The sequence below is a fragment of the Macadamia integrifolia genome, unplaced genomic scaffold (assembly GCF_013358625.1).
Source record: "Macadamia integrifolia cultivar HAES 741 unplaced genomic scaffold, SCU_Mint_v3 scaffold690, whole genome shotgun sequence".
Lineage (NCBI taxonomy): Eukaryota > Viridiplantae > Streptophyta > Magnoliopsida > Proteales > Proteaceae > Macadamia > Macadamia integrifolia.
In genome coordinates, this window is record NW_024870514.1 from 267,310 (window position 1) to 280,032 (window position 12,723).

The 12,723-nt window shown below is 37.4% G+C and overlaps 2 protein-coding genes across 3 annotated transcripts in view; one reads left to right on the forward strand and one right to left on the reverse strand.

The window, feature by feature from the left end:
• The window catches only part of LOC122069725 (cytochrome c oxidase assembly protein COX11, mitochondrial), a 12,353-nt gene extending 7,381 nt beyond the window's left edge, over window positions 1-4,972 (forward strand). For both annotated transcript variants that reach the window (XM_042633790.1, XM_042633789.1), the window contains 2 exons: window positions 4,429-4,509; window positions 4,593-4,972. In XM_042633790.1, the coding sequence (XP_042489724.1) occupies window positions 4,429-4,509; window positions 4,593-4,694 (183 nt within the window). In that variant the 3' untranslated portion in view covers window positions 4,695-4,972. The remainder of the gene's footprint in view (window positions 1-4,428; window positions 4,510-4,592) is intronic.
• A 3,866-nt stretch (window positions 4,973-8,838) lies between these two features.
• Window positions 8,839-11,710, reverse strand: LOC122069718. Its single transcript, XM_042633782.1, has 5 exons — window positions 11,466-11,710; window positions 11,179-11,383; window positions 10,579-11,014; window positions 9,954-10,175; window positions 8,839-8,957 (listed from the first exon to the last, which is right to left on the reverse strand). The coding sequence occupies exons 1-5, from the start codon at window positions 11,708-11,710 to the stop codon at window positions 8,839-8,841; spliced, it is 1,227 nt and encodes a 408-aa protein (XP_042489716.1).
• Between the last annotated feature and the right edge of the window lie 1,013 nt (window positions 11,711-12,723).

The following is a 12,723-nucleotide window of genomic DNA, read 5'->3' on the forward strand; positions in this document are numbered from 1 at the left end:
AGAAGAGCAACCGAAAACAAGAACAATAAATTTGGAGGCTGAATATGATCATGATCCTAATGAGATTAATGATGATAATAGTGATGGTGAGCCTTGACCGTTCTATTTGATCCGTCCTCTTTTGACTGCACAGACGATTCCTGAGGAGGACGATTGGCGCCGTAATAGTATCTTTCAAACCAGGGTGTGATACAATGATAGTTTGTGTAATATTATGATTGACCTCGGCATTTGTACCAATGTTATTGCTGAAGATGTTGTTCGCAAGTTGAGTCTGAAAATTGAGCCTCATCCGAATCCCTACAAGGTTGGATGGGTGAACAACAATAACTTGAAAATTCATGAAAGGTGTTTGCTCACGTATTCCATTGGTGGACTGATCGATCAAGTTCAATGTGATGTTCTCCCTCTAAAGTTTGTCACATTCTACTGGGTCGCCCATGGTTGTTCGACAAGAAAGCCAAGCACTGTGGATATGAGAATACATACACTTTTCAGCATAGTGGCCTCGAGATGAAGTTTCTTTCAGCAAAGGATCTTCCCCCTCTCAAGCTTAAGAAGACAGTTGGTACTTTTCTCATCAAGTGCATCGACTTTGACGGCATTCTTGGACCTCATCCAAACTCAACGGAGTCGAGTTCTTTTCAGAAGGGGAGAGCTGATGTAGATACAGTTGCACTTACCTGGTTGGACCAGTAGGACTGATTGTGGAAGCCAAGGGCCAAGAAGAACCGGTCCAGCCCAGGTTTTTGATGCAACAAGGGCTGGTAGTAGTTAGTAGGAGGTAGAGAAGTAGGTTTATATTTGGAGTCTAAGTAGGAGTTTATTTCAGTATTAAAGTCTAAGTAGGAGTAGTCTTTTATTTTCCCTTTATATGCTTACATAACTCAATGTTTAATTTTTAGAGTAGTGAATTTGTGTGTGGTGTGTGATCCCCCTTCCCCCTTTTGTGCGATTTTCCCTCTTCTCCCTAAGGCTACTCCATCAAGAGTCCAGCACACAAAGATGGATATATTTTATTTACACAATACATCCCACCGAGTGTTACATACCTCGTCAAAATGTTCAGTTTTTTCTTGCGTCCCAGCTTCCAATAAAGCTTTTGGAAATCGAAAGGGGAACTACTTATTAGAAAAGGGTTTTTTTGGGGGGGGGGGGAAGATGGGGAACTTTCTTTACCAACAATTGGTGTGGACCGTCTGCCAGGAGGCTTCAAGCAGTGGAGTGAATATGTTCAGTTGTTCTCATCAATCCACAAACTTTACAGGCCTCAGAATATGCTTTCCTAGTGCCTTGAGGGGAGCTTTAGATGGTAGCGCTTTTTTGGATGTTATCAGACGATCTCTTTTTTTATCCTTGGGGTACAGTCAATTGATGGTAATCAAAGTGTGTTTTGGCGAGTGGAGCCAAGTTTCCTTTTTGACTATGAATTGACCCATGTGGTTCTGGAGTCTGGGACCCCACTAGATGTGGTCCTGCACATTGTTAAATTGCAAGGAATGCTCTCCATTTGGGTATGGTGGTCTATTAAGGCTTTATGCCTTGGAGGTAAAGATAGCCTCAGGGTTTTAGGAAAATGCCCTAGTCAATCCAAGAAGGAATTTCTTTACCATCCTCTACACACCATTGAGTTCCTTTCAATAGAAAATCTCTAGTACTGAGAACAGATATCGATTGACTTACACATACAGTCTTCATTTTTACAAGTGGCAAGATGAAAATGGGATTTAATCCCCTCTCCTGCCCAACCTCTTACTACTTCAACCTGTAGAAATGGTTCTCTATCTGTACAAACAAAAGCATTGTTCCATGTTTCGGTTTTGAACCTAAACCGAAATACTTATCAAAACTGCAAAATTTTGGTCGACACTTGGAAGATTTCAGCGGTTGATTTCTAGTGAGGGCTTCGAGACCTAACTGTCCAAATTAGGTCTTGAAAGTTGTAGGAACCCTATTTCAGACCTCCTAAACATAGAGGAACCCTTCGGGGAAACAAAATTACTACTTCGGACCCTAGGTTGGTACTATACGCTGTTGTATACATTCTCTAATATGGCCTATCCTACACAAAATTTAGTACTAGAATGCACATAATTCAATCATGTTGTCCAACAACACGTTCCATGCTTGTCTGAGAGTAATTTGGCAAAAAAACACAAAAACCAGGTTTGCAAGGTTGTTAGAGGCGAATCCAGCGACCCATTTAGTTCAGAACCATATATCTTATACTAAGAATGTGTCATTTCTGTCAGAATGATACATTTAGGCATTCGCTGTTTCAGCGAAATTTCGACTCAAAATCTGCAATCTTTGTGTATCATCCAGGTTTTGTTTCTACATTTGTTGACACCGAAATATTCTGCAAAATATTGGAAAAACCTTGAACTATGGCAGTGGCACCATGCTACTGTGGAAGGGGTCTTTTGCCGCAGAAATTGCAAATATTCGACTGATTTTACTCAGAGTTGGGTCCTGACAAGAATATGTTATTCAAAATCCAGGTTTTGATAAGAGTGTCTCATCCCGATTTAAAACTGGGTCAGGTTTAGGTTTGGCAATAGTTAGTAAGAAGTCTATCTATTATGTTTTGATTGCAAATCTTCAGAGCAAGTTTTACCCTTAATTGTACTCTCAATCATTATCAACAAACATGCATTTTGTAGTAAATATAATACATCCAGAGAAACCGGGTCAGATATGGAGAACCCTGATTTCTGATATATGGTCATATCTACTTGTTTGGAATCCAGTTTCAGACCTGGTCCAGGTCAGACGATTATGTGTAGACCTGACAAACTTTTTGACCTGGACCCAGATTTGTCCAAACTTTTGCCACCCCTACATCTGGGCCTCTGCCAAATAATCTTAAGATCCAACATAAATTAGTGTCTGCAAACTTGCAGAGTGAGGCGTTCAATGATTTTGTATGCTTTCCAATGTTTCATCCACAATTTTTCTCCGGAAAAGAAAATTTTGTGAACTTGATTTTTTCTAGGGCAATAAATGAATTGTGAAGGGCACTTAATCACTTATTTCTTCTCTATTTCTTATAAGCCACTTTTTCTCTATTACATCAGACCATTTAGGTGAGCTAGATTTGTATCTAGAATAATAAATTTATTCGGATTTTTTTCCCCATCCTGGAATGAATAGTTCCAACCCTATTCAACTTCTGTCTTTGTTTGGAAAAATGCTTTGGTTTTCATTCCCGAACAGTGTCCTCAATGATAACCTGAATTGTTTATTGTTGAATAAATGAGGGGGAAAATGTCAAAACATATTATGTTTGTTCTTCTGAAGTTCAATATTTAGGTTTTTGTGAATTTTCACATTGTGTTGTTCTTGTGTTCTACACATTTTGTTTGTCTTTTATTCCCATGCCCCCTTCCTATAATTTGGTAGCTATGCTAATAAAATTAGAAGTGATCCTGGATATATAGGACACGACAGCAAGGATTGAGTGTTCTATTATTGAATTGGATGGTGTATCAGAAAACAAAATTGATTATTTTCAGGCACATTCAAGTATCCTAACGAGAGGATGCTAAGATTTCCAAATATGAGAAAGAATTAATACGGGGGAATTGAGATACCATGTTAGAAACTTGAACTGGTTCATTTGTGCTGACATATACAGCTAATCCTGTTCAGTTCAGTTCAGGTGAAGATAAGGCAAAGAGGCTTGTGTACAATGATACAGGATGTTTTGGATCAGATGGGTTAAAAATGTAAGAGTTCTTGGCAGATTATGAAGCCATGAAGAAAACCCTTCAAATGGTTTAGTTAAGGTGCAAGCTAAATAGCAGGAGGCAAATGGCATGACAAGTGTAATCAAGGAAGAATTGGGTGGTATTAGGGATTTTAGGCTATCCATTTGAGATTTCATATCTTGAGGGGCTATAATTGTTTATAATAAAGAATGCGGTGGACAAAATTTTCATTTTAAGAGTCCTAACTTTATAAAATTCCGTAATTGTTTTATCCCTAAAAAGTCATGTTTGTTGTACATTAACCAGCCACTAAATTTGAGAGTTACTCATAAAATATATATGTGCACTGAACGCTGTTAGGCCATTAATTGAATGTCCCATCTTAATTGTAGATCCTATAAATTTTCTGGTTTTCTGTCACTCTTCACCAAGGATTTTGTGTCTGCCTAGCCCCTTCAATGACACAGTTGCTGTTGGTAGCTCTTAACTTTCTGGTATAGCAATTGTTCTTTCAGGGTTTTTAGGGAAAAAAGTAAAGATGTATGTTAGCAGAATTTAAGGTTATCTTGAATTGCTTGGCCGCAACTATAGGATATGATGGGCACAGAGTTCAAGTTGAAACATCACACAGAATTGTATTATATTAATGGATATGAATTATGCCAGGTTTTTGATACTTAATTAAGATGTTGAATGATCTAATTTACACTCCATGCAGGCTGCAATATACTTCAATAAAATACAGTGCTTTTGCTTTGAGGAGCAGCGACTTCTTCCAGGGGAGCAGATTGATATGCCAGTAATAACCGGTTCCTATGTCCATTTTTTAAGAGAATAACTTCATTTTTGTGATTGTTGATGTAATTTTTGCCCAATTTGCAGGTGTTCTTCTACATTGACCCTGAGTTTGAGACAGATCCTAAAATGGATGGAATTAATAACATAATCTTGTCCTACACCTTTTTTAAAGTACGCGATGATTAAAGATATCACTGTTTGCTGGATAGCTTACTTTCCATACCTCATGGCTCATGTTGAATACAAGACATTGAAGAAAACTTAAAATTTACTTTGTAATTTTATTCTTTCTTTTGACATATTTTTTCTCCTATTCCCTTGCATATTTGAAGGTATTAAATTTTTGAAATCAATAAAAAAATGTGAGTTGATTCAGGAGAGATGAGGTTGTTACTTGAAACTGCAAGATTGGAACCATTGTTGTACTGACAAATACATGAATATCAATTCACTTTCAAGATGAAGCCTCACCTGAGTTTTGCATTTTTGTATCATTTCCAATGAAGAAGAACCCAAATGGGATATGCATTAGCGTTTGGTAACGTTTCTGGAAACATTTCGTGTCGAAAATGAAAATTTCACTTTCTGTGTTAAAATGTCGTTTATTTTTTTGGAACGAAACTGGAACGACGGAACTACCTTTTGTTGTTCTGTCAATTCCTGTTTTTTTTGTTTCTTTCACTTTCTGTTAAAAAAAAAAAATCGAAACACACCATAAATGCACCAAACGTTTTATTCCGTTTTTTAGTTCCCATAGAACCAAAAAACTCCAGAAACATTTTTTTGGAATGCTACCAAGTGCAGCCTAAATAGTGTCTGGTTTTCATTGTGCTGAGAGTTTTATGATCATACTCTGCAGTCAAGCAATCACTAGAGCCTTTTCTTGATGTGTGAAAACTTTTCTCATCTTATATGGGATGAAGTATAGATGGGATGGAGAAAGATTCTCTCCGATGCCAATCATTTACCTCCCATCCATCCAACAGTTGGGACGACTTGGGGCATGCAACCCTAGGTGTTGGATATGATGGACACAAAATTCATGTTGAAGATAACTAATATGTTGAATGATCTAAATGAACCGGGTTAGTTCCTTTTCAACTGGGTTGGATCAGGCTCATCTAGGGTTGGTCTTGGAACCTTCAGATGTCTATATTTCAGGCTCCGCGTGTCCAGATTGAATGATTCAAAAGCCATTTTTCACATGGTTTGGATATTTTGCTTATTAATATGAAAATTGGGGGGTCAACAAATCCATAGTCCTCAACCTTGGGAGGTACTCATCATTGAAAGGAGGTGTCTAAGAATGCCCCTCTTTGATTGAGATTGTAAAAAACCAAAAGTCAAAGAAGTGATCTCTTTGATTTTAAATCGTTTTCACCAGAGCATAGCAAAACCGCCAAATGAAAAACCGCTGAAATCATCAAATGCAAGGTGAAAAGAATAGGAAGTCCATCAACGACAAGAATTGTTTGGAGTTTTCATAAACAGAATGATGAAATTGAAAACCACTGAAATCATTGAACAAATTAACAGGAGCCAGAGACGCTCAAACCGTTCAGAGTTTTTGAAAACTAACTCGGTTTATATCAACAATTTGCTCAAAAAGACATGTTAGATCATATTTACCTGCAAGATTCCTCTTTGAGGATTTGGATTGGTTCAAGGGTCAGTTTCCTTGGAAAAAAAATCCCGCATCTATGGTCTTGATTTGCCTCCTCAGCTTCAACATTCACTTTGGCTGCGTTTGATAGTCATCCAAAAAAATATTTCAGGCGTTTTTTTGTTTTTACGAGAATTAGAAAATGGAATCTTTCATTTGGTGTCCATGGTTCATTTTTCTATTTTCTTGAAAAGAACCGGGTAAAAAAGAAAAACAATAAACGAGAAATGTTGGAACATGATTACCATGTTACCAATATTTGAGTTGCATTCCAATTTAACACAAAAACGAAAATTCTGATTTTTGACACAAAATGTCTTTTCATTTTTGTTTCAATTTTGTATTTTGTATTTTTTTTTTTATTTCTTTTTAACAATGTACATAAACCAATTGAAAACTTACTAAAATAATCACAATAGTTAACTTACAAGATAATATTAAAAAGCATAATCCAATAATGTGGACTTTGTGCATTCGACCATGGTTCTAAAAATTGGAATGGAACGGTTAGTATTGGTTGGATCGGAATGGAATTGACTTTGAACAATCCCTGTTCCTAACATTTTCAATCCTGATACACATATATGTTCCAAGCGTAAAATCGTAATAAAAACTGATTTTTAACCAAAAAAACAGCAATAGACCTATCCAATATAGTCTGATTCTAGTCAATTCAAATCGGTACTAGAACGATATTGACCTTGACCGATCCCAATGACCGTTGTTGAGTTTTAGAGCCTTTCATTCGACTATGGAAAGTTATGGCTCGTATTCCCTTACCTAAATAGTAGAAGTTGAAGGTTATTCTTACCAAAAAAAAAAAAATGAACGTTATTTCTTTTCTTCTTTCCAAAAGGTCATATATATTAAAAAGGAAAATAAGAAAAAAGTAACAGATTATAGAGATACAATATAGAGAAAGATACAACACCCAAGATATACTCTAACAAACGAAATTGAGATGTTTGATAATTATCCACTTTGATTGTATAAACTATGACTTAAATTTTATACCGTATTTAGTAATGATGTTTTCTAAGATGTATTTTTTATTTTACTTTTCGAACTCAAGGGATTTAAATATTTAAATGTAAAGTAGAGTAATTTTTACAGCCAAATATTGAATGATTTGAAGTTAGTAATATAATCATGTGGAGTAATAATCACAAAATTTCTATTCTACGTTTGAAAAATTTACTTCCCTACCGTTTAATTTCATTTTGAAATCAAATGGAGCCATATGGCAAATACTCTAAGTTGAAAACTTTGTTAAAAAAAAGACTTATTCTATACCATTGGAAACACAAAAAAGAATGCAAGGAAAGGTAGGTCAGATAACAACATATTGGAGTCCTAAAATTTTGATATGTAATCAATTTCAAAATAACTTCCTACATCCAATGGTTACATTCACATGAGACCTTCTTACAAAGGGTTAATGATACCAAGATCCTAACGCATAATGAACTTCATTGATCATAATGAGCAGACTATTATCATCTATCAGCTCCTCTCTCTTTCTAGGGGTCCTTACACATGTACTAGCATTGGAGATGCTCCTACATTCCATATCCTTTGTGAAATGATAGTCTAATATCTTGATGAAAGTGATAGAGGACCTTGCACCTTCCTTACAAGTCAAGTTTTAACAAGAAACCTATAAGAAAATGCTTTCAAAATGACTTTAAGCTTCAAGGGTGATGTGTAAAAACCCACATGACCTCGAGGTCACCAGTTCGAGCACCTCCAAGTTCTCATCTTCATCCCACCTCATATCTAGGATAGAAATCTAAAAAGAAGTGACAAACGTACATGAATGCTATTTCATTCCATTACAATGAAATGAATTTTTTGTAATTTATAAAACTTTAAATTCATTGCTCAATCACTTTCCATGCTTCTACATACATGTCAAAATCTTTGATAACCTTATTTTATTATTATTTTTTTCTTGCTTTGAATGTGGGGAAGGGGTGTTGGGGTTGTAACCCATCATCCATTAGATAATTTGTTAATCTATTTAATCAATAGTCACATTTTAATTACAAAAGTCTAAATCACATGTCTATCATGGATTTTAGATGACTAGATCAAAGGTTTTTTTTTTTTTTTTTTTTCCCGTTAAAATATCATTTGTATTAAAAAAGAAGATAAGAATATAATACAAGAGGGATAAAATACCCAAGCAAAATATCGACAATTAAACTGAGAAAAGCGGAGACGGATTTAATCCACCTTCAGCATTGCCATTAACAGAAAAAACCATCAACCAACTCTCCTCCACAATGAGTTGAAGACTAAATTAGAGGGCTATAACAGTCTATATCTCGGACGACCCGAGGCATCCATGTCTAGGTCCATTTTTACCAAGGCCGGCCAAGATGTCACTGGTAAAGAGGTTTCAAAGCGAGCGAAAGACTTTGCCGAGAAATCCGCTACAGAATTTGCTTCACGAAAGCAGTGCGTGATCTTCCACTCCACCCTTTCAAGGTAGGGTAAGCAGTTAATCCACCTTTGCCGAAATTTCTAAGGAATTTTCTTTTTCTGCAAAAGACGAACCACCGCGACTGAGTCACATTCAATCCATAAACTTTGCACCCCCAATCGGTTTGCAGCTTCAATTCCTGCGATAATAGCCTGGAATTCTGCCTCAAAATTTGTGCCAATTTAAAGGAACTCTCTGTAATTATATAACACTTCAGCCTTCTCATTGCACAGAAGACCTCCCCCACCTGCTTTTCCCGGATTGCCCAACGAACAGCCATCAGAATTTAATTTGACCCATCCTGTTGGAGGAGTACACCAAAAAATTTCAAATAATTCCTTTTGCCGGTGTTGAACCCCTGAATATCCCAACCTTCTAGCGCACATCAAATCTTCAATTGAAACAGCCACCCCAGAATGGGCTAGTGTCTGAGAGCGAATTTCATTTTTTATTTTCAAAAAGCAAATCTGCTCAGAAGAAGAGACTTCTTCATACCGCCTGGAATTTCTTTCCATCCAAATAAAAAAAGGGATTAACACAAACCCCTTATTCCACACCCCTTTCAATGACACTGATTTTGCTTGGAGTTTCCACTAAGAAATCAGATGAGATTCATCAGAAAAAGCTGGTCTCAACACACCAAAGCATTGACAGAACCGAGACCATATAGAGCTAGCAAAGCTACACTCATAAAATAAATGATTTTTAGACTCCTCCGACTTACCACAAAAACTGCACTTTGAGGGCAGAGAGACACCCCTCCTTTTCACATTCACATCTAAAGCAAGTTTATTTCTAATCAATCTCCATCCAAAAACTGCTTGGCTCGGTTGAATAGAGGACTTCCACACCAAAGATGACCAGCTCACCTTAGGCGAGCTTCTTCTACAGGCTTCCCAGGCTGACTTTATGGAAAAAACTCCAGCTGAAGAAGGGTGCCAATGACATTCATCCTCCATGCCTGAAATATATATCAATTTTGCTTTATTTGTAATATTTTTCATGAAGTTAGATGCTATCTGAGGAAATTCCCATATAAAATTATGGATAAAATCGCAGACTTTTGCCTTTAAATTCCCACTGTGACCTCCATCATTCAGAAACATTTCTTCAATGGAGAGATGATCCAACCACCTGCCCTTCCAGAAATCAATTTTTTGCCCATTATCTACTATCCACTGCTCATTTAAAGTCACAAAATTCCAGACTTTCTTTATCCCTAGCCAAATGAAAGAGGAGATATGGCTAGATTTTAGAGATCCGTCTGCTTTTAGAAAGCGACCCCGGAAGAACTTACTCATAGAGGACTCCTCATGCTTAATCTGCCAAGTCAACTTTGCTAGACAGGCAAAATTTACATCTCGCAGTTTGCGAATGCCTAACCCCCCTTCCTGTTTTGGTTTGCAGACATCGTCCCAGTTCACCACTATTCTCTTTGTGACCTCCATATCACCTGACCAGATAAAATTACTCATCCACCGTTCCACCAATTTAATAGAATGGTCCGGCCACCAATATACTGCAAAGTTATGTACAGGAATACTAGAGATCACAGATCGCACCAACTCCACTCTTCCCGCCATTAAGAGCAGCTTACCCTTTCATCTAGCTAGCTTATTTTTTTATCTTATCTAGCAAAGGTAATAGATGAGATCCTCTCACTCTTCCCTTGAAAATTTCCACGCCTAGATACTTCGTCGGAAGCCTCTCTGATTTTATACCTAACAGAGAAGAAATATATTGTTTCCTGTGGGGTGCCACCTTCGCAAAAGACAAGCTACTTTTATCCAGATTGAAATTCTGTCCTGAAAAAGCTTGATATTTTTTTAGGAAATCTTGTAAATTCTTCACATATTTTGCAGAAACATTCATAAAAATAAATATATCATCTGAAAAAAATAAATGAGAGGAAATGGACACACCTCGAGGTCCCGGGAGAGACTTCAACTTCCCATCCATTACTAGCAACTTCAAACCTCTGCAGAACACCTCCTCTGCCAAAATTAATAAGAATGGAGAAATAGGATCTCCTTGTCTCAGACCTTTGCCCACTGGGAAAAAACCCTCTGGCCCTCCATTCACTAAAACAAATAACGTGGAAGAGCTTAAAAGAAGCTGGATCCAAGAGATCCATTTGTCCGAGAGACCAAACTTTATCAATGTGGCAAAAAGGAATTTCCATGATAAGGAGTCATATGCCTTCTGCACGTCCAATTTCAATCCCATGCCCCCACCCCTCATAGCAGAATGCATAAGATTTTCCAGCTTCGAGGCCAGACTAATATTGGAAGAAATAATCTTACCCTTCTGGAATGCACCCTGCTCATCTGAGACCAATCCGGCAAAAGAGGCATAAGCCTGGAGGACATAATTTTAGATAGAACCTTACAGAAAAAATTACCCATGCATATTAGCCTAAATTTATTCAGAGAGGAAGCACCTTCAGATTTTGGAATTAAGGAAATAAAACAATTATTTATTCCTTTGGGCAAGTATCCCATTTGAAAGAAATAAACAACTGCCTTACCAAAGTCCGTCTCCACTATCTCCCAACATTTCCTAAAGAATTTTCCTGGAAATCCATCAGGACCAAGAGAACTATCAGGATCCATGTCCCACACTGCTTTTTTGATTTCTTCTCTGCTAGGAGTCGCTTCTAGACTAGCCACATCTTCATTGGACAGAATTTTGGGGATACAATCCAGAAGATCATGATGCTCTATAATACTGGTTGGTTCATGAAACTTCTCGAAGAAAGAGGCAATATACTCAACAATTCCCCTTTGATCCAAGACCCAAGACCCAAGACCCATCCTCCCTCTTTAAAGCAGAAATTTGATTTCTCGCCCTCCTCATCTTCACAGAGAGATGAAAAAGCTTGGAGTTGCAGTCCCCATTTTTCATCCATCTCAGTTTCGCCTTCTCAGCCCAAAGAGCCTCGTGTCTACGACTAGCAATCAACAAGGCCGTTTTAGCATCATCCTCTTTATTGAAAAGATCATCAGACATACCTGATTCTTCAATTGAGTCTTGGATCGATTTTAAAACCTTCATTGCCTACTCTAACTCCATATTAATATTTGGAAAGGAATCATGAGCCCATACTTTTAACACCCCCTTTACTCTCTTCAGGTTTTTAGATAAAACATATATATGGTCACCCTTTATCTGCATCTTCCACGCCTCATCAACCACTGGAAGAAAATTTTCATTTTCCATCCAAAATCCATGGAACCTGAATGGAATGTTATTCGACTTTGAGACAATATCAGAAATTACAAGCAACGGAGCATGATCTGATACCGAACTCAACAAGACACGCTACGTAACATTTCTGAAAAAATCTACCCATTTTTCATTACAAAAGCTACGATCCAACACTGCTGCCACATGTCCTCTTCTCCTATTGTTTGTCCAGGTAAATTTTTTTCCAGTAGATGAAATTGGTAATAACAAACAAGCATCTATCATCGCCTGGAATTCCGCAGCAGAACCAAGATTAAAGGTTCTTGGCCCCCGTTTTTCATTGGAAAGCAAGGTTGCATTAAAATCTCCAAGAAGAGACCATGGGATCGCAGATGAAACCTGCGATTCCAACTCCAACCATAAAATGGCGACGAACTAGTTTGAAAGAACTCGCATGAACAAAAGATAGGCCGACCTTGCTACTAGGCCAGTCACACTCCACTGAAATATGTTGTTCCGACATTGCTTTAACAATTGGAAGAGCTATCCCACACTTCCAAATAATCCACAAATTTGGAACCTTATTCTGCCTATTATTGTGAATAAAATCAAAAGAATAGCCCAACTTATTGAAAAACAGAGCGGGAAATCTACTCACTTGAACCATAGGTTCAACCAAGCATAAAATATCTGAGAAAATCTCCTTCACAAACATTCGTAAGGCCCTTTTACCAGCAACCTTCCTCACTCCACGAATATTCCAGAAAAAGACCCTCATGGATCACTAATTTGCTGTCGAACGCTTGTCAGACTTTTTATTCTGACCACCACCCTTCTTCTTTTGCTTTACAGACGCCGCCTTCCCTCCATTTTCTTTCTCC